Source organism: Nyctereutes procyonoides, unplaced genomic scaffold (assembly GCF_905146905.1).
Source record: "Nyctereutes procyonoides isolate TBG_1078 unplaced genomic scaffold, NYPRO_anot_genome, whole genome shotgun sequence".
Taxonomy (NCBI): domain Eukaryota; kingdom Metazoa; phylum Chordata; class Mammalia; order Carnivora; family Canidae; genus Nyctereutes; species Nyctereutes procyonoides.
In genome coordinates, this window is record NW_026575035.1 from 7,020,434 (window position 1) to 7,042,898 (window position 22,465).

At 37.1% G+C, this 22,465-nt stretch overlaps 1 protein-coding gene across 3 annotated transcripts in view; it reads left to right on the top strand.

Annotated features, from left to right (window-relative positions):
- The window catches only part of UBE2W (ubiquitin conjugating enzyme E2 W), a 107,129-nt gene that overhangs the window by 29,500 nt on the left and 55,164 nt on the right, over window positions 1–22,465 (top strand). For all 3 annotated transcript variants that reach the window (XM_055318279.1, XM_055318280.1, XM_055318281.1), the window contains exons 2-3: window positions 11,987–12,078; window positions 18,986–19,088. In XM_055318279.1, the coding sequence (XP_055174254.1) occupies window positions 11,987–12,078; window positions 18,986–19,088 (195 nt within the window). The remainder of the gene's footprint in view (window positions 1–11,986; window positions 12,079–18,985; window positions 19,089–22,465) is intronic.

Consider the following 22,465-nt stretch of genomic DNA (forward strand, 5'->3'; position numbering starts at 1 on the left):
CTGTTTTTCCCTGAGTTGCTAATTTTAGCCCTTCTCACTGGTGTGAGGTGGTATCTCATTGTCGTTTTGATTTGTATTTCAGTGATTGAGGCTTGTTTTTTATTCATCAGTATATTTGGGGGTTCTTTTGTTCTGTACACATAATTCTTAATGGTTGCACAGTCTTATTTCCATATGCCATAATTTGTATAATTTAGCTATTGATAGACACATTGATTGTTTCTGGATTTTTCCCCTAGCAAATAGTGAATTAGTCAATACCCTTATTAACTTGTTTTTAAACACTTACTAAGGCGTAACACATGTCCTGGGCACAGTTTTGAATGCTAGGAATACAGAGATAAGTAGATACAATCTCTGCCTTAGAGTTCATTTGTTCACAGCGATATAAATGTACAAGGACATAAAATAATTGGGGGAGATCTGGTGCTATTCCAGCTAGGGAAGATAGATTTTTATCACACTGGGTATTTGAATGCTGTTGTCTTCTGAATAAGTTCTCATTTGGTTCTTAATTTTTTATGTATTTTTCTAGATTCTGACAAGCACAATTGTTGCCTCAAAAGGATAGAACTTCTTTTCCTTTAGGACTTATATTTGCTGCTGCCAGTTTCCTGGGCATTACTGCCTGGAACACTTTTAATTAAATTCTTGCCTTAGATTGCAGGAATTCATACTACAAACCCATGTGGGTATCTACTTGAGGTTAAGACTTTTCATGAAAGAAGTTTTATCTTCCTAGCTCATTGCTAAGTTCAAAACTGGCAAATTTCTATGTCCTTTATCTTACCCTTAAACTTGAAGAGTCATAGTCTTCTGTTAGATTCCTTACTTTTTGGTCTTACCCATCCTTGGGTTTGGTAGAATTCCCCAAGGCAAAATCTAACCATGATCCTTTTATTTGAGGATTCCTACACTCTTTGTTTTTTGTAAAAATTTTTCAGGGTATCTGTTCTGCTATTTTGCTGAAAAAGAAATTGTTTAGTCTCTGAAACACATTCTTCTTTGGTTTTTTAGTTTACCAAGATCCTGGTTTCTTTCTGTGACCACTCCTCTTCTTTCAGGTACTGCTGTACCCTGGAAGCATGTAGAAATTATTATATATTTATCTCTCTTTAGGCTGTGGGCTGTTTTTAAGGAGAGGGATCTTTAAGTCTTGTCACATTTGCATTCCAATCTGATTTTTGAAAATGTTAGTTTAAAATAAAGAATGAATACCTCTGCTTGTTGGAGGCTTTCCATTTCCAAAAAGGGGAAAAAGTTTCAACAAATAACTGTTAGGAACTAAGCTCTGTAGAAATGTATTTGGAATTTGTAGAAAAGAAATGCTTCCTTAATTTGTATTTGGAATTTGTAGAAAAGAAATGCTTCCTTAATTTGAGTCAAATTCTGCTTCATTTTAAAATAAGGTAAAATCATTTCATTGCCTAGCCTCTCACTCTGAAAGAAGATAGATAGCTGTTGTTATAATTGTTTAATATTGGGGGAAAGTAATAGTTTGATACTGTAATGATAATGTATATAGTAGTCTTGTTTTTATTCCATTATGTTCCTCTGTTGTTGACCTTCCACTTCCTGTTGATTGTTAGATGCAGTGAGACCAAAGCATTTTTGGCTATTTCATGCACAGTTGCATTAGCAACCCTTGTCATTTATCTCTATATTTTTAATGTTTTTCTCTTATTTCTCTCTATCCTAAATAAGGATTTTTTATCATTTATTTTTTTTAAGGTTTATTTATTTATGAGAGGAAAAGGGAAAGAGAGTAAGCAAGCATGTGCACATGCACGGGCACACACGCAGGGTGGATAGGGGCAGCGGGAGAGGATGAGAATCTCTAGCAGACTCTCCACTGAGTGCAGAGCCTGTCGTGGGCCTGCATCTCAAACCTGAGGTCACAACCTGAAACCAAAACCAGGAGTCAGACACTTAACTGACTGAACCACCCAGGTGCCCAGGATTTTTATTCTTTGGGATATAGGCATACCTCAGAGATATTGTGGGTTTGGTTCAGACCACCACAACAAAGCAATTATCACAATATAAAAGCTATATTTGTACTATACTGTAGTCTGTTAAGTGTGCAGTAACACTGTGTCTTTAAAAACAAAGTTCATAGCATAATTAAAAAATTGTTTACTGCATGGGACGCCTGGGTGGCTCAGCGGTTTGGTGCCTGCCTTCGGCCCAGGGCATGATCCTGGAGACATGGGATCAAGTCCTGCATCGGGCTCCCTGTGTGAAGCCTGCTTCTCTCTCTCTGTCTCTCATGAATAAATAAATAAAATCTTAAAAAAAATACTGCTAAAAAATGCTAACCACCATTGAGCTTTCAGTGAATTGTAGTCTTTTTACTGGTGGAGGTTCTTGTCTTGATATTGATGGTCACTGACTGATTAGGGTTGTAGTTGCTGGTTGGGATGGCTGCAGCAATTTCTTAAAATTAATTTTAAGGAATTTGCTGTATTGATCGACTCTTCCTTTCAGGAACGATTTCTCTGTTTGACAGCATCTGACTCAAAGTAGAACTTGTTACAATTGGAATTAATCCTCTCAAATCCTGCCACTGCTTTATCAACTAAGTTTATGTAATACTCTAAATCCTTTCTTGTCATTTCAACAATTGTCATAGCATCTTTACCAGGAGTAGATTCCATCTCAAGAAACCACTTACTTTGCTCATCCATAAAAAAACAGTTCCTCATCTTTTCAAGTTTTATCCTGAGATTGCATCACTTCAGTTACACCTTCAGGCTCTACTTCTTGCTGTTTCTTTTTTTTTTTTTTTTTGTTCTTGCTGTTTCTACCATATCTGCAGTGACTTCCTCCACAGAAATCTCGAACCCCTCAGAGTCATCCAAGAGGGTTGCAATCAACTTCTACATTCCTGTTAGTCTTGATATTTTGATTTCTTCCCACGAATTACACATGTTCTTAATGGCATCTAGAATGGTAAATCCTTTCCAAAAGATTTTCAGTTTACTTTGCCCAGATTCATCAGAGGAATCAACTCTATTGGAACTATACTTACAAAATGTATTGAAATAATAAAACATGAAAGTCAAAATTACTCCTTGATCTATGGGCTGCAGAATGGATGTTAGGTTAGCTGGCATGAAAACAACATTAATCTCTTTGTACATCTCCTATCAGAGCTCTTGGGTGACCAGGTACATTGTCATGGAGTAGCAATATTTTGAAAGGAATCTTCCCTGGGCAATAGGTCTCAAGATTAGGCTTAAAATATTTTGTAAACCATGTTGTAAACAGATGTGCTGTCATCCAGGCTATGTTGTTCTGTTTATAGAGCATTGGCAGAGTATATTTAACATAATTCTTTTTTTTAAAGATTTTATTTATTTATTTATTTATTAAATACATTTTTTAAATTTATTTATGATAGAGAGAGAGAGAGAGAGGCAGAGACACAGGCAGTGGGAGAAGCAGGCTCCATGCACCGGGAGCCCGATGTGGGATTCGATCCCGGGTCTCCAGGATCGCGCCCTGGGCCAAAGGCAGGCGCCAAACCGCTGCGCCACCCAGGGATCCCAAGATTTTATTTATTTATTCATGAGAGACAGGCAGAGGGAGAAGCAGGCTCCATGCAGGAAGCCTGATGTGGGACTCGATCCCAGGACCCCAGGATCACACCCTGGGCCAAAGGCAGACACTCAACTGCTGAGCCACCCAGGTGTCCCAGATTTAGCATAATTGTGAAGGGTTCTAGGATTTTCTGAACCATCAGTGAGCATTGACTTCAACTTAAAAGTCGGCAGCTGCATTAGTCCCTCTGTCCCTTGTCCAAAAGTCAGCCTGTCCTCTGAAGCTTTGAAGCCAGGCGTTGACTACTTCTCTGTATGAAAGTCTTAGATGGTATCTTCTTCCAATAGAAGGCTGTTTCATCTCCACTGAAAAATCTCTCGTTTAGTAGCCACTCTCATTAATTATCTTAGATGGATCTTCTGGAGAACCTAACTGCAGTTTGTATATCAGCACTTGCTACTTCACCTTGCACTTCCATGTTACAGAGACCGCTTCTTTCCATAATCCTTATGAACCAATTTCTGCCAGGTTCAGACCTTTCTTCTGCAGCTTCCTCACTTTTCTCAGACTTCACAGATGTGAAAAGTTGGTGCCTTGCTCTGGATTAGGTTTTGGCTTAAGGGAATATTGTGGTTGGTTTGATCTTTTATCCAGACCACTCGGACTTGTCCATATCAAAATAAGGCAGTTTCACTTTCTTACCATTCGTGTGTTCGCTGAGATAGCACTTTTAATTTCCTTTAAGAACTTTTACATTGCATTCACAACTGGCTGTTTGGTGCATTGCATTTGATGTGTGTTTTTTTTTCAGCATAAACAGTAATGTGCACTATAGAACAACCATCGTAGTACTTTTTTTCTTTAATACTGTCATACTCATCCTCAGATGTGTGAAAAAGCAAAAACTAGAATTAATATGTAACAGTGGGCATTGATGAAAATGACAGCTGAAGAGGCAAAGATCACATCATTGGGATAAAACTTCATGTTTTATCATGTGCTACACAAAGTGTGGTCTGTGGACCTATGACTAGGCTGTGCTTTTCTTTTAATGAGGATTGGAGAAGTTAGGTAAAATTTCTAGTTATTCTAGAAATTATTCCTAATTTCTCCGATTAGTTTCAGTGAGGCAGTATACTAAAGTTTGAGAGCTTATGAAGCAATAAATGTTTGCCACTATTAGTGCTAGCACTGAAGATGAGTAGAGTTAAAAATAATGTGATATAGTCACAAAAATAAATACTCTTTTGCTGGGTAATGCAGGATGGGGTTGCAAAGGGGGAAGCAGCAGATAAAGGAGAGAAAGGAGGAGAAAGAAAAAGACGTCAGTGACTAGAGGTGAGATATTGTGACAAGTTATTGACAATAAAAATGCAGATGACAATAAAAATAAAAACAAGGATATCAAACTATCACAATTTGCTGTAAGGACAAATGGGCTTATAGACCTCATTGTTATTTAAGGCTGTCACAGTAATGTAGTCATTAGGTTAAATTATGTTCAGTACACATAATATCAGGAATCTGTGTTAGGATAGAGTTTACCACTTTTTTTTTGAGTTTACCACTTTTATTTTACTTATTTATTTTAATTTAATTTAATTTTTAAAATTTATTTATTCATAGAGACACAGAGAGAGAGAAAGGCAGAGACACAGGCAGAGGGAGAAGCACGCTCCATGCAGGGAGCCTGATATGGGACTGGATCCCTGGACTCCAGGATTATGCCCTGAGCCGAAGGCAGACCCTTAACCACGGAGCCACCCAAGCGTCCCGTGATTACAGTCTTTAAAGTGATTATCTTTTAAATTCTTTTACTCTTGTATATAAACTGTGGCTTGAGCCTTCCAAGGGCTTTACATCTCATAAGGTTAAGAGTGATAATATATGTGTTCTTTATCTTTTTTTTTTAAATTTATTTATTCATGAGATACACAGAGAGAGGGAGAGAGAGGCAGAGACTCAGACAGAGAGAGAAGCAGACTCCACGCAGGGAGCCCGATGCGGAACTCGATCCCAGGACTCGAGGATCACGCACCCTGGGCCAAAGGCAGCCACTAAACTGCTGAGCCACCTAGGTACATTTTTGACTGTTTTGTGTTCCCACAGGTCACCTCCGGTGTAGGGAAGCAGCTTACTATAGTGATTCTTAGGTGGTAGTGGAGAGAGAATATGTTAAGCTCCAGAGTAACCTTTTCATACTACATAAATTTTTTCTTCAAGCTGGGCTTGTAGTAACCCCCAGTCCTATGGGAGAGTAAATCTCAAGAGTAATCTCTCACATGCATTGAGCTGGAAAAAAGTTTTAGGAATTGAAGTAGTGTCACTGTAAATTGAGGGTTACAAATCCTGGGCTGTTTTAGTCATCTTGGAGCTGAGATTCCCAGCCCTGGTATTGTGACATACTGGAGTGTCCTTCAGTTTTGTGGTGGGACCCTATACTTTGTTATTGATAACAGTTGCAAAATTTGTCAGTGGTTACCTTGACCACCCCCCACCCACCCCCACCCCCGCCAAAGTTAATAAATTAGAATGGATTCATATCACTTTGAACCATTTGCATTGATGAGGGAGGAAGAAAGGGAGGTGCTGGCTGGACTATTGAAGCCAGAGCCACTGAAAAGCCAAACCAGTTCTTTTTTTTTTTTTTTTTTTTTTTTTTAAGTAGGCTTTGCACCCAATGTGGGGCTTAAATTCACTACCCTGAGATCAAGGGTTGCATGCTCTACTGACTGAGTCAGCCAGGTACCCCCAAGCCTAACCAGTTCTAAAAGTGTTTAATCATTTCTTTCCCAAGGTATTTAGATATATTAGGATCTTTCTTATTGAGTTTATAGATCCACCTGGATTTCTTAGAGCTCAAATTCCTTCAAGTCTTCCAGACTTGAGGCAACAGAAGATGAGGGCTGAGATGGAGTTTTCAGGTTTATTTTATGTTTCCTTTATGTGGTTCCAAACATTTAGGTTCTGGACCTGGCCATTTTTGATATATGAGAAAAGTAAATTCTTTTGTAGTAACTTTAGGCCCTTTTGCCTGGGAAGACAAGATGTCTGTGCACTGCTCTACAAATTTTGGGAATAAAATGCATATTCTTAGATTGAGACCATGTATTTTTGGTTTTGTGTTAAATATTGAGGAAAGAATTATAGGCATATTAAATTTACTCACAAACTTAAGTTTTATTTTGCAATTCTTATATTTAACTATTAGGAAAATTATACTTATTAATATATTTCCTAGATTTTTAAATGCATATTTTTTCATATTTAAACATCTGGAATCAAGATGTTTTACCAATGATATGTTACTGTTTAATTGGCAGCAGTTTTCCTTTCTTAGTGTTACATAAAATAATGGTGGATCTTATAATTGACAGTGTTTGAGTCAGAGAATTATGATACAGTCACAATATATGTAATTAGTTTTCTCATACCTCACCAATTTAGGTACAGACAAGGGTGATATTTGGCCAAGAACCATTAGAACTGCAATCAGAGAAAGACCATTATATGATCTCACTCATATATGGAATTTAAGAAACAAAACAGAATCGTTGAGGAAGAGAGGAAAATATAAAACAAGACGAAGTCAGAGAGGGAGACAAACGTAAGAGACTCTTAATCATAGGAAACAAACAGGGTTGCTGGAGGGGAGGATGTGGAGAGTTGGGGTAACTGGGTGATGGACATTAAGGAGGTCATGTGATATAATGAGCACTATTATGTAAAACTGATGAATCACTGACCTCTACCTCAGAAACTAAATAATATATGTTAATTAATTGAATTTACATTTTAAAGTAAAAAAAACTATTATTAACTTGTAATTTTTTGGCTTCTCTTCCCAGTGGTTTCTGCATAGTTCTGTTTCTTTAGTTACAGTAGTTACCTTCTGCAGTTATTTCCCGTTACCTCTAGTTATCTCAGTCTGTAGCTGCTATTTTCACCAGTGTCTGGGAAAGCAGACCATGTTGTCATGCTGGCTTTTATAGCCAGTGGTATCAGTGCTTTTTGCTAGTGTTTCTAATCTGCTTTTATTGCAGTTTGTTTTGTTTTTGTTTTTTGTTGTTTTTTTTAATAAAGTATTTTTAATTTAAGGTATGTACTTTTTATTTTTTTTTTTTTTTAAGATTTTATTTATTGGGGCACCTGGATTGCTTGGTTGGTTAGGTGTCTGTCTTTGGCTTGGGTCATAATCCCAGGGTCCTGGGATTGAACTCTGTGTCAGGCTCTCTGTTCTCAAATATTTAGTTGAGAGAGAGAGAGAGAGAGCACGTGTGAGCACAAGCAGTGGGGGGAGTGGCAGACGGAAGGAGAGGCAGGAGCAGGCTTCTGGATTAGCAGAGAGCCCGATGTGGTACTCGATCTCAGGACCTGTGTGGACCGACTGAGCCACACAGAGGCCCGTTTTATAACACTTTGTCTTCAAAGTTAGCTGAATGCCTCCTCTTGTGATAATAGTTTTCTGTTGATTGATGCTACATGTTGTGATCTCTAGTTACACTAGTTCTTCATATCCTCAAATGAGTAGGAATTTTTATTTATTTTTACATCAAATTTTTTAGGTCCTTCTCTTTTAGCCTCTGTGTCCATATTCAGGAAATTTAGAACCATTTTCTTTTTTTTTCCTTTTTATTGTTTTTGCATTTTGTTTTGTTTTTGAGCATAGCTGATTAGAACCAGTTGTTTAGAAGATCCAGAGGACCCTTGAGAGGACTGAATGTTTATTTAAAGACTTGTGGAATACCTGGGTGGCTCAGTTGGTTAAGTATCTGATTGGCTCAGGTCGTCATCTCAGGGTCCTGGAACCAGAGTCCTTGCTCAATGGGGAGTCTGCTTCTTCCTCTCCCTCTCCTCCCCCCCCCATCCTGCTCACACATGTGAGTGCACGTGCTCTCTCTCTCTCAAATAAAATCTTTACAAAAATAAATAAAGACCTGTCTTGCCTTCTCCAATGAATTACTGTTCTGGGAAGAATATACCCCAAAGGGTAAATTCCCCGTTTTTGTGAACCTGCCAAATAGGCACATCACTTGACCTTCCATTCTTTCTTTTTTAAGTTGTGATTTTAAGTGCATGAATGAGTAGAACTTAGTAAATAAATACTTGTTAGCCCCCAAACTATTGGCCCTGCTTTATCTCTTAATTGGAAAGCTTGTGGATGTGCAAAGTAGTTTACTGCCTAGTAGCTAAGATGGTAAGGAACTGGCATGATTTGTCTTTTTAATGTAGTGTCTCCACTCCCTCAGTAAAAAAAACATGGTCAGGTGAATGTTTTGGATTCTGACCTGTGATAGTGAAATGAAAAGTGGATGATAGCCCCTTCTCACGATGGGAGTTGGGAGTAGAGGTCCTGCATTATCTCTTGCTATATAACAAATTCCCCTCAAATTTAGTAATTTGAGAGAACAAACATTTATAATCCCATGCAGTCCCAAGGGTCTGGAATCAGGCTTAAGCTGGATGGTTCCGATTTAAAGTCTTTCTTGAGTTTGTAGGCAAGATATTGGCCTGGGATGCAGTCATCTTAAAGATTGGTTAATGTTGGAGAGTATGCTTCCAAATCATATGAGGTTATTAGCAGGAGACCACATGCTAATCTTATTAGCATGTGAGCTTCTGAATTGGGCTATTCACAGTACCACAGGTGATTCTAAAGAGAATAACCAAAATGTAAGCCATAGTCTTTTAGAATCTAATCTTGGGAATAACATATCATTTCTTCTGTATTCTGTTGGTCACACTGACCAATTTTGGTACAGTGTGGGGAGGAACTACACAAAGATGTGAATATAGGGAAGCAGAGTTAATTGGAGATTCTCTTGGAATTTGGTCATCACAGGTCTCTTTCTTTGTGGACATGTAAGAAGTAGTGTCAGGGTGTGGAAAACATTTTCTTTCTTTCTTTTGTAGTATCCTTTATCATTATGTTCAGGGGACCTAGGAATAATTATACCAATAAAACTTTTCATAGCTTACCTTTATATGTTTATGTTTCAGTTAGTAGCTGTGCAAATTGACTTTCCTCTATATCCTTGATTTGATAACAAGGGCTTGTTTTCCCTGTTTAGTAAAGTTCTCAAGATCTGGAGAATATCTACAGCAGTGTAACCTAAAATGTGGTTATTGAAACAAGACTTTTCCAGGATGCTCTACACTAAGGGGGTTTAGTTACTTTTCTTCCCCTTGAAGAATCATTGTGCAAGTTAGTATATCAGAAGTCTCTGAGAAGTCCTGCATTGAAGAAATGTTTCTCTTTGTTGTACCCAGTGTTTTTAAAAATTTACTTGAACATTGAATTGCTATATTGTATACCTGAAACTAATATAACAGTGTATGTTAGCTATACTGGAATTAAAATAAAAACCTTAAAAACATTTACTTGATCATAAAACCCACATTTGTTATAAGTGGAATAAATTAAAAACCTTATTCTAGCAAAAATTTATCACATTCTTTTATTCAAAACAACTTATTCAGGCAGCTTTATTTCTATATTTTAGATAATTAGAATTTTTCTTAAGTCCTCAGTTTGTCATTATTTTGCATTTTTAAAGGCAGCTAAGGTCAGAAATTGCAAATAGCTGATACTTTATTTTCACTGTTATTAGCAATTGTGATATTGTAGGATCTGAGGGAGGGTTTGTTTTTTAACAATTTACTGATTTATTAGCAAATGTTTTAGAGCATATTCTAGGCCCGGGGGTTACTGTGATCCGCATAGTTTGTCCTCCTTGTGAAGTAATAGCCAAACAAACATAGGAGGTGATTGCAGAAGGGACACAGAGACCAAAGCAAAGGCATAGTGGTCCACAAATAGCTGCTGGTGGGCCAAGTATTAATCAGTTTTTTACATTGATTGTCAACAAAGAAGGGAGGAGTTTTCGAATCTGTAATGGTGCTAGATGATGTTAAACTTATTTGAAGGTATCATACATTGAAAAGATCTAGAAACATTTGCTATATTGTTGGTAACATTTCATTCCAGAAAAAGCACAAGGTAGCTTTTAAGCAGAGAATTGTTGAGTTCTGAACAGATACCCATGCTTGTCTACTTTAATGCAGAAAAGATGCTCATTAAGAGTTTATTTTATTAATAGTGAAAGGGAATATAAGGGCAAGGAGAAGAAATGTGTGGGAAATACCAGAAAGGGAGACAGAACATAAAGACTCCTAACTCTGGGAAACGAACTAGGGGTGGTGGAAGGGGAGGAAGGCGGGGGGTGGGGGTGAATGGGTGAAGGGCACTGAGGGGGGCACTTGACGGGATGAGCACTGGGTGTTATTCTGTGTGTTGGTAAATTGAACAGCAATAAATACATTTATTATAAAAAAAAGAAAAAGTTTTATAGTGTTACATGCAGTTCTAATAACATTAGCTATTTGGTTTTTAAACTCATAATCTATGGGCTTTGGTGGGTTTTGTTTTGCTTTCTTGTATACTGAAAAAGAATGTCCATTAGTGATAATATGGGAAGAGTTGAGCAATAGAAACTATACGAACAAGAATGTAAAATACAGCCAATTAGGGGCATCCAATATGTAGAAAAATAACTGCATATCTTGGACCCCGATATATTCTGGTATAGAAAGTTTGAATTATGTGCAAATAAATGACAAATACCCACCATTTGCTTCGATGTGGATGGAACTGGGGAGGGTATTATGCTGAGTGACATAAGTCAATCGGAGAAGGACAAACACTATATGGTCTCATTCATTTGGGGAATATAAAAAATAGTGAAAGGGAATAAAGGGGAAAGGAGAAAAATGAGTGGGAAATATCAGAAAGGGAGACAGAACATGAGAGACTCCTAACTCTGGGAAACGAATTAGGGGCGGTGGAAGGGGAGGTGGGCGGGGGGTGGGGGTGACTGGGTGACGGGCACTGAGGGGAGCACTTGATGGGATGAGCACTGGGTGTTATTCTATATGTTGGCAAATTGAACACCAATAAAAAATAAAATTATATAAAAAAATAAATTATGTGCAAATATCCTATTTAAGAAAACAAATATGGGATGTAAATTATAAATTAACATTATTCAAAACATTTTCAAGAAGGCTTTTTGCATATGGTTATTTGTATAGTTTTTTTGAAAAGCTTATATGTCTGAAATGATACATTGTTTTTAAGGATGATGGAGAACTATGGTTTTTATTATTGGAAAGCAGTAAAGGAAACACTGCTAAAATTTGTAAGCAGTTTTAACTTAGGCTGAGATCTTATAACCTCAGTGGAGTAACAGTGAAGTTCTGTAGGTAGATGGCTGCTCTGTATGATCACTTTACAGCATCAGTGTTTACAAATATATTTAGAAATGTTTTTGTTGTAATTATAGGACAAAATTAAAAATTAGAGAGGTAGGCATAAAAGATTCAATCTGTGAAACTAGAAAGATGTCATTTTTTTGAAGTACAAATTGTTGATACTCTTTTTTAGAAACGACTGCAGAAAGAACTGTTGGCTTTGCAAAATGACCCACCTCCTGGAATGACTTTAAATGAAAAGAGTGTGCAAAATTCAATTACACAGTAAGTGTTTAGTTTTTGAAATACTTCTTTTATTATTAGTGTAATATATGAAAATATACTTTTTAAAATGTAGAATTTGGGGGCACCTGGGTGGCTCAGTTGATTAAACATCCATGGCTCTTGATTTCAGTTAAGGGTTGTAAGATTTCACCCTGTATTGGGCTCTGCGCTCAGTGGGGAGTCTTTCTCCTCCCTCTGCCCCTCTTCCCACCCCCAAAATAAATAAATCTTAAAAAAAAATAAAATGTAGAATTTTTCATATTCCATCCCACTCTTCCATCAAAAGATAGATAAATCTTATTCTGTGCATTTTATATATGCCATTTTGTGTCATAGGATAGTATCATACTCATTGTATATAATGTGTGATTTGTAAACCTTTTTTAAAATATATATATATATTTTTGGGAGCCTGGATGGCTCAGTCAGTTAAGCATTTGCCTTTGGCTCAGGTCATGATCCCAGGGTCCTGGAATCAAGCCCTACATTAGGCTCCCTCCTCAGCAGGGAGCCTGCTTCTCCTCCCTCTGCCTGCTACTCCCCTTGCTTGTGCTCTCTCTCTGTCAAATGAATAAATAAAATCTTTTAAAAAACAACAATAAAATAAAAACCAATGTTGATCAGTAATATTTTTAAATGTTTCCTGCTAAAGAGGCATCCTATAAAGACTTCGGTCTGACTTTGTTTATGAAGTGATTTCCATCTAAAATAGAGCAGTATGGGGCACCTGAGTGGCTCAGTGGTTGAGCATCTGCCTTCAGCTCAGGTTGTGATCCCGGAGTCCTGGGATCAAGTTCCGCATCAGGTTCTCTGCAGGGAGCCTGCTTCTCCCTCTGTCCATGTTTCTGCCTCTCTCAGCATCTTTCATGAATAAATAAATAAATTATTTAAAAAATAACAATTTGGAATGAGGTTGTTTGTCAAATTTTTCGAAATCACATGTAAAGATTTGAAAGAAAGTAGGAGTCAAGATATGTCTCCATTCCCTGAATACATTAATTGCCCTGACAGAAGGGTAACTAAATGAATGTCAGACTATTTAGCAACCTCTTTTAATAGATAAGAAACTTCTTCATGAGGATGAAGAAGTGAAGTGTAAAGAAGGAAGACACAAGAAGTATTCTAATTCTGCTCCTTCCTTAGAAGACGTAAAGAAGTCTTCTCCCAGATAAGAAACCAAGAAGCATAGAGAGATATGTGTCCTCTCATAAAAAAATGAGCATTTGAATTAGTTTGAAATGTTTTCAAGAGTGTCATCCTAAGATCTCACAATCCAGTATAGTCTATTTTTACCACTCCTTTGTTTTAATAGTTTTGTTAGGCAAGGGTAAATGTTCTGAAATCGGGGGTGGGGATGGGGGAGGATTTAAAATAATGAAACCTCTCCTTAAAAAAAAAAAAACAAAACTCCAAAAACATTAAAGGGATGGGAGGCAACACGATAAAAGTTTACTATAGACCAAGTTGTAGGACAAAAAGCATAATTTAAATGCTTCATGACATTCTAGATCAAGAGAGCAAAAGTGACCAAAATTAATGGACATATTTATCCTTTTAGAGAAACATAACTTTTATTTTATTTTATTTTAAAGATTTATTTATTTATTCATAGAGACAGAGAAAGGTAGAGACACAGGCAGAGTGAGAAGCAGGCATCACACAGAGAACCCGGCGCGGGTTCCAGGGTCTCCAGGATCATGCCCCGGGCTGCAAGCGGCGCCAAACTGCTGCACCACCGGGGCTGCCCAGAAACATGACTTTTAGTTACCTTTGTGAGGTTTGAGTCCATACTTAAGACAGAAGTTATGCTTTTTAAAATCAGGGATATGAAGAATGGACCTATTGATGTTTGGTTGGATACATTGTTTGAAAATGGGTACAGATCTCTAGCTCTGTAACAGTCTTTAAAACATTGCTAGGTCCTCAAGCATTTTTAGGTTCCCTGCAAAATTGAGCAGAAGGTACAGATTTCCCACATACCCTCTGCTCTCACACATGCACAGCCTCCCCCATTATCAACATCCATTGGTTAAAATTGATGAAGCATGATTGATGCATCATAATCTCCCAAAGTCTATAGTTTGGATTATAATTCATTATGGGTGTTATATGTTCTAAGGATTTGGGCGAATGTGCAACGACATATATCATCATTATGGTATCATACAGAATATTTTCACTGGCCTAAAAATCCCCTGTGCTCCAGCTGTTCATCATCTCCCCCAGCCACTGATCTTTTTACTATCTCTGTAGTTTTCCCTTTTCCAGACAGTCATATAGTTGTAATCATACAGTGTAGCCTTTCAGATTGGCCTCTTTTATTTAGTAATATGCATTTAAGGTTTTCCACTTCTTTTTGTAACTCTCAATTGATTTTTCATTTCTATCAAACAAAATTTGAAAATAGAACACATTTAGATATATAATAATTATATATATAATTATTATATACATTTTTAAAAGATTTTATTTATTAATTTGTGAGAGACAAAGAGAGGCAGACATAGGCAGAGGGAAAAGTAGGCTCCCTGTGGAGAGAGAGCCTGATATGGGACTTGATCCCAGGACCCCGGGATCATGCCTTGAGCCAAAGGCAAGATGCTCAACCACTGAGCCACCCAGGTGCCCCATTAAGAGGTATTTTTGTTCTGTATAACTAAACAAATAGATTATATTCCATTTTCATTGGTAATAACCAAGTGCTTCCTCTTTCAACCTTTCCTTTTTTTGTTAAGAGTGGGACCCACATAACAGTGATTTATAAAAAGTTAAAGGAATGTTTTACATTTGTACAAATGGAAACATTTGTATAGATTGTCAAGCAGTTATACCACAAATTGTAACTACCAAAACAGCTTTATCTTTGTTACAGAATAAACCTGTCATTTAGAGATGTTTGTCAAACAATTTCTCTTTTAAAATAATTTATTGTAAATGAATCACAAAACTTTTATCTTTGACTATCTTCCAGGGTATAAAAGTAGTCTAAAAAAATTAGATCTTAAAAGATGTGTTTAAGTAGCATAAAAACAATGATGAAAAACACTTTCTGGAAGACAGTTTGGTAGTATGTATTAAGACCTTTAAAAATAAGAGTATCCTATCCTTTGAACTAATAAATAAACCCCTATGCTGTCCTAAGGAAGAAACAGAGACCTAGAACCAAGGGTGCCTGGTTGGCTCATTCAGTAGAATGTGCAACTCTTGATCTCGCAGTTGTGAATTTAAGCCCCATGTTGGTGGGCATAGAGCTTACTTTAAAAAAAAATTAACTTAGAATTAACTATGCTCATTTCAGCATTACATGTTATAGAGACAGTTTGGAAACAATGTAGATATTATTAACAGGGAAATTATTTCTCAGGTTAAGACCTTGAATGCCATCCCCTCAGTTAAAGCCTGAAATGCACAACTTTTATATAGTCATGATTACTTTTGAAAATTCCTTAGAGAGGCCATATTGGTGTGTATCCTGTTGTAATATAGCCAACAGAGCTAGTTTTTCCTTTGGAGTGGAATAGTTGGCTGTTTCTTTGATTAGGAGCTATGAATGTATGAAAAATATGTTTTTAAACATTAGAATCCTGAAACAATAGCTACTCACAGGAAGACTTCTCAGGAACGTATGCTCTTAATTGGACTCATAAACACTGAGGATTTGTTTTTTAAATTTTTTATATTTTTAAATTTTAATTATTATTTTTTAGAGAGAATTGTGGGGGTTGAAGGTGGGCAGAGGAAGAGAGAGACTCTTTTTTTTTTTTTTTTTTTTTTTTTTTTGAGAGACTCTTAAGTAGACTCCATGCCCAGTGTGGAGCCGACACAGGACTCAGTCTCAGGACCCTGAGATTGTGATGTGAGCCAAAATCAAGAGTCAGACCCTTAACCCAGGCATCCTATAAACACTGATAATTTGAATTTGTGTAATTTAACTATCAGGTATCAATTCCATCGATAAACTACAAAATGTCTAGAATGAAAGGTACCCGAAGTACTTCAGCGGTGATTATTTTTGGGTATTTTTGTTTATTTATATCTTTCTAAATTTTCTATAATGGACATAAATTGATTGCTTTTTCAATTAGCAAAAAGTTATTTAAAATTATCCTGCACAATGTTGAAAATTATGCCGCCTTTGACCTATCTCACCCAGATATTGGAAGGATTACTGAGGTATTTGCTTAGCTATTATTTAAAAGCTGTTGGGGGGGGAAAAAAGCTGTTGGGATAGATCACATGTAAATATATGGTACATTATGTCTTAAAATTTGCCCTATAAACAGAATGAAAGGGCACCAGGAAGTGTTCCCTGGATGGCTCAGTTGGTTAAACTCTGGACTCTTGGCTTTGACTTAGGTCATGATCTCAGTGTCCTGAGATCGAGCCCACAGTTGAGCTCTGTGTTCAATCTAGAGCCTGCTTGAGAACCTCCCTCTCGCTTCCCCTCTTTTCTTCCAACCCTGCTCGAGCTAGCTCATGCTCTAAACGCTCTAACTCTGTCAAATATCTTTAAGAAAGGGCACCAGGAAGTCCTCTGATTTTCCTTGGAATAGTCACTGTGCATAGTGGGTGTCAGGGGAGAATAATAAAAAGGGGATTTTGATGGCCAGGAAGGACACAGTTTATAAAGAAAATAGTTTTTTGTTGTTGTTTATAGTACAGCTTATACATTGTATTTAATTTACTGTGTTTTTATGTCAGGAAAGTACTGTGTGTTTTACATGCATAATGCCAGTTATCTTTCCAACACTTTGGGATGAATACCTTTTTTTAATGAACTTTTAACTTTGTTTTTTATATCTGTTTTATAATTTAAATAGTTAAAATGAGAGAAATAGAACAGCTTATTCATGGCCACACAGCTAAGGTACAGTACTGTGTAATTTCACTGTAAAATATTACGTCTTGGCTCTATGGTCATACCTTTTATTACCATGTATGGTATTGAACATACATTCCAAAAATGAATTAGCTATGCTCCTAAGGCCCTGTATATATTAGCTGATTGCTTTTAGAGAGTAGGCACGTTTATTATAAGCTCCTAACTCCATAGTATGTGGGGTGATGACTAGAACCTCAACACTGTATTCTCAATATTAGTTCCTTTAGTTTCTCTATACTTAAAGTAATAAATTTCTATACCTAAAAAGTTTAAGAGGAAAGGAATTGGCTAGTGCTATAATTAGGAACTCATTCTTATGGTTGGTCCACTTTTGCTTCTCAGTGTGGCCCCATCATCTTTGCCACCATTAATCCTTTTTAAAAAATCATTTTCTACTCCTATCCCTTTTTTAAAAATTTTATCTATTTTTTTAAAAATTAATTTTTTAGAGAATGCGTGCATGAGTGGTAGGAAGGGGCAGAGGAAGAGAGAGAATCTTTTTTTTTAAGATTTTATTTAATTTTTATTTATTTATTTATGATAGTCACACACAGAGAGAGAGAGAGGCAGAGACACAGGCAGAGGGAGAAGCCGGCTCCATGCACCGGGAGCCCGACGTGGGATTTGATCCCGGGTCAACAAGATCGCGCCCTGGGCCAAAGGCAGGCGCCAAACCGCTGCGCCACCCAGAGATCCCAAGAGAGAGAATCTTAAGCAGGCTCCACACTAGGTTTGGAGGGCTTGATTTCAGGACCCTGAGATCATGACTTGAGCTGAAATGGAGAGTTGGATGAGTTGGATGCTTAACTGACTGAGGAGGCATCCAGGCACCCCAGTTTCCCTTTTTTGAAATTTATTTATTTCATTTATTTTATTTTTTTTTTTTTAAATTTTTATTTATTTATGATAGTCACACAGAGAGCGAGAGAGAGAGAGGCAGAGACACAGGCAGAGGGAGAAGCAGGCTCCATGCACTGGGAGCCCGACGTGGGATTCGATCCCGGCTCTCCAGGATCGCGCCCTGGGTCAAAGGCAGGCGCCAAACCGCTGCGCCACCCAGGGATCCCTATTTCATTTATTTTTAAGATTTATTTATTTGAGAGAGAGAGAGAGCATAAGCAGGGGGAGGGGCAGAGGGAAAGGGAGAGGGAGAAAAGACTCCTTCCCCTCCTTTTTTTTTTTTTTTTTAAGCACAAGAGATAGGGGGTCCTGGCTGGCTCAGTTGATAGAGCATGTGACTCTTGATCTCGGGGTTGTGAGTTCAAGCTCCATGCTGGGTGTAGAGCTTACTTTAAATAAATAAACAAGAGATAAGTGTACAGGTTATAATTTAAAAGAGATTTATATTCATGATTATTATATGTGGAAACAAAGTAAGCTTGTAAAGAGGCCATGGAAAGCTCTTCTGAGTTTCCTTAAATACCTGAAACAGACAAAGGAAAGGCAGTATAGAGCCTTGAGTAGCTATCAGAGTAAGTGGACTAATGTTAGTTTAGCTGCTTTTTCCTTTTGTCTCTAGAACACTGATGAGAAGATAGATCTAACAGCCACAGTTCTCTAGTCATTTTTGATACCTACTTTGTCCATTGCTTTTAAAGTGGTATCAGATGGGCAGTTCATTAGTTTGATATTATCTATATAAAATCTTTTCAGTCATTGTGGAAATACTGTTTTGGAAAAATAAGACAGCATAAATTGAGTATCAAGAGTGCAGGCTTTGGTGTCAACACACTTGAGTTGGGTTTTCATTTTGTGTTCTCAGACCTGGATTAAAATTTGGCTCTGGCCTTTGCTAGTTGCCTGACTTTGATCTAGTTACTTAACCTTTGAGCGTCAGAGAAGGATATAGGGCAAGGGGTGTTGATACCAACTCTAATTGTTGGGAGAATGAAGTGCACTGTTACACATGAATGACTCCTATCCCAATGCCTGGCATAAAGGAAGTCTTCAGTCTTCCCTTTTCTTTCTCACCCCAATTCTTCTTATCTGAAGTTTTTTGTTTTTGTTTTTTTTTCCCTATTCTAGGTGGATCGTAGACATGGAAGGTGCACCAGGTACCTTATATGAAGGGGAAAAATTTCAGCTTCTATTTAAGTTTAGTAGTCGATATCCTTTTGACTCTCCTCAGGTAACTTCCATGTTTTGAACATTTTATTGTATTTTTAGATTTTAGCAAAATACTAAATTAGTGACTTTTGACTAAATACAAATTTATAAAGAAATTCATTGTAATTATATGAATAGATTTGTTCCTTTATCTGTAATATAATCAAGATCTTTATGAACATTTTCCTTTATTGAGATTAGGGTTTGCTACTTTTGTGCTTTAAGAAATTAACATTGTTTTTTATGTATAAATGTTAGCAGAAAAGGGGATGGAAAATCTAACTCAGGCCTATGGGTTGTGGGAGAATATAGCATTTTGGAATAACTGGAGGCACTTACTCCTAGATAAGATGATAGAATGATAATGTGATAAGTCAGGTGCTTTGTTGAAAGGAACAGTTCTTTGATTTTGCATTGACATGCTGTACTTGCAGTCTTTTAGTACTGTAAAGATAGAATATATTACCAGATGTTAATGGGTTAATACTCAGACAAGGGATAATGGTGGTTGAGGAACTTTTTTGGGAGCTGTTTAACTGTGGTGAATGATTAATCTTTGGGAGTTAGAGAAAAGGAGACTCTAGGATGACTTCCAGATTTCTGGCTTGGTAAGATGGGTAAATGAGTTACTGGCAGCAAAATGGTGAGACTTAATGCCAGTTCTATCTGGTGCTGCTAGATAATGAGGTTCTGGATAATGAAACTTCTCAAGTATCTAAAACTCAACTTGTGAAGTGCTCAAATACATTTTTTTTTTGAGAAAAATAATCTGTTGCAACTTTAAATAGAATATAAACAATAGCCTTGGCCATGTAGGCGTATAGATGAAAGTCAGTTATTGATTGTGCTATAAATAAAAGAGATAATTTTTTTAATAAAGATACAGAATTAAATGGAAATGGACTTGAGTTCAGTTTTTGTGTGAGCAGGAAACTAAGATTAGGAAGCTCATTTTTATCATTTTCATAAAAATTAAAAATAAAGCTAAGAGTTATGTGTTATCATGACCTCTAGGCCTTTATAGTAAGCATGTGTAGACTGATAAGAAAGCAAAACAAACATCTTCTCTCTAGAAAATGACCTTCACGTTTTATGGCCTTTTTGCTTATCAGCATCATTTAAGATTGTTAATCCTTGAAGGCAGTGGGGTCTCAGGCATTCCCTTGTCACCTTCAGCCTGTTTTTATACTTCAACTAAGTTTGTTGAAGGTATGTGAGGAAAGAATGTGACTCACCAACTCCAAACTGTTGACTTAGGGAGATATTGGAGAAGGCTTATTCCGGGAGCCCACAGATTTTTTTCATCAGAGGAAAATAATATTTTATAAACATGAACCAAGTCAAAAGTGTCCTCTAATCCTCTTAGTATTTAATTTTATTTATATTTTAAAAAGATTTTATTTATTCATGAGAGACACAGACAGAGAGAGAGAGAGAGGCAGAGACACAGGCAGAGGGAGAAGCAGGCTCCATGCAGGGAGCCCAATGTGGGACTCGATTCTGGGACTCCAGGATCACACCACCTGGGCTGAAGGTGGCACTAAGCTGCTGAGCCTCTGGGGCTGCCCAGTATTTAATTTTAAATCAGATATTGAACTCTGACACATCATCTGAATTCATCTCTTAATATTTCTGTAAATTACAGTGTTCGTAATGGATTCTGTCATCCTTTCTTAAATTCTTTTTTTTTTCCTTCCCTGATTTGACTTCTGTCCACTTTTTCTAATTCTTTTGATTTTGGTGTTCTCTGGGTTCTTTATTCAGTAGTCCCTTATTCTTCTCTCTCTTTTCTCTAATGTCTTCATCTGTCTTAAACAGCTACCTCCCAGATCTACAGCTCTGTGTACAACCTCTTCTTTCTGAGGTTTAATTTCACACCCTTGTTGGATATAGCTACTTGAGTATCTCCAGATGTCTCAAATTTAACACATCTAAACTCAATCTTTTCCAGTAACAAAATAAGTAAAAAAAAAATTTTCTTGAGTTACTGTCCCACCTATCTGCTTGCATTGAGATTCTTCCCTTTCCCCCACTGTTAAAATGTAGCTTTTCAGGTCCTTTTACAGTACTTAGGTCAGTCTACTGTTATCCTCTATCTGCTGTATTCCAAGTTTCTATCTCTCCTTTGGACTATTACATAATAGCCTCAAGTTCTTTCCACTCCTAGTCATCTGTTCACAGTGCTGTTAGATTTCTTTGAAGGTGTATTTGCCGTATTGATTTGCACAGATACATAACGCCACCACCACAGGTATCCCTGCTTTCTTTTTAAGACCTCAAATGCTTCTTTATTTTCTGTAGAGTCAAGTCTGAAAACTCTTCAGCTTAGCGTTTAAGTCTGAACTTAACCATTTCAGCTGCACATTACCTCCATGCCCTCTACTACGTAGTAATATTTCTATCATACTTTCTAATGTAACTTCCATTCTGATGTTATTTTGTAAGGCTCTAATGAAGTGGTTGGGAAGATGGAAATTGAAGCTTATTGAAGTAAAGTGTCTGTTGATTTAAAAGCTAGCTAGTAGGATAGTTAAGATTCAAATCCAAGTTACTTCTTTCCATACTGTCCATTAGGTGTGAGTACCGAAATGGGGAAAATGCCCATTTATCCAGCAATGTTATCTCTAAAAGTGAAAGATACTACTATTATAGAATGATAACTTTGAAAGCTCTGGGGCAGTTGTTCCCAATCCCAATTTTGGAATATGAGGATTCCTCTTCTTTTTTTTTTTTTAATTTTTATTTATTTATGATAGTCACACACAGAGAGAGAGAGGCAGAGATATAGGCAGAGGGAGAAGCAGGCTCCATGCACCGGGAGCCAGACGTGGGACTCGATCCCGGGTCTCCAGGATCGCGCCCTGGGCCAAAGGCAGGCACCAAACCGCCGCGCCACCCAGGGATCCCCGAGGATTCCTCTTTAACATCACTCCCATGTCACAGAAGTTGTATTGAGAAAATAACAGAGCTGCTGTAAGACTACTAATACTTTACAGTTATTTTTATGTTTTATTTATCACAGCATCTGTGTGATTATAAAATAATAATAATGATCTAGCAATCAGTTACTTGATGTGTATGCATGTCAAGAGATTTTTCCAATAACCGAAACTTTCCAGAGATGCATTGCTCTGGGGAAGTGATTAGAATCACTCAAAGGCAGTAAAATTCCTCATTCACCAAAGATTTTTTTATTGGGTGAGACCCAGTAGCATTGGCATTTGTTAGAAAATTAGTCTTTGATTTTCCTATGCAATAAGCAGTACTAAATATACCACTACTTACAAAACTAGAATTTGGGGAAATAACCCTAAAATAAACTAGTCTCATTTAAACTTATTACTTTTGTATCTGTAAGTTAGATTGATAAGACCATAATAAACCTTATAGTTGGCTGGG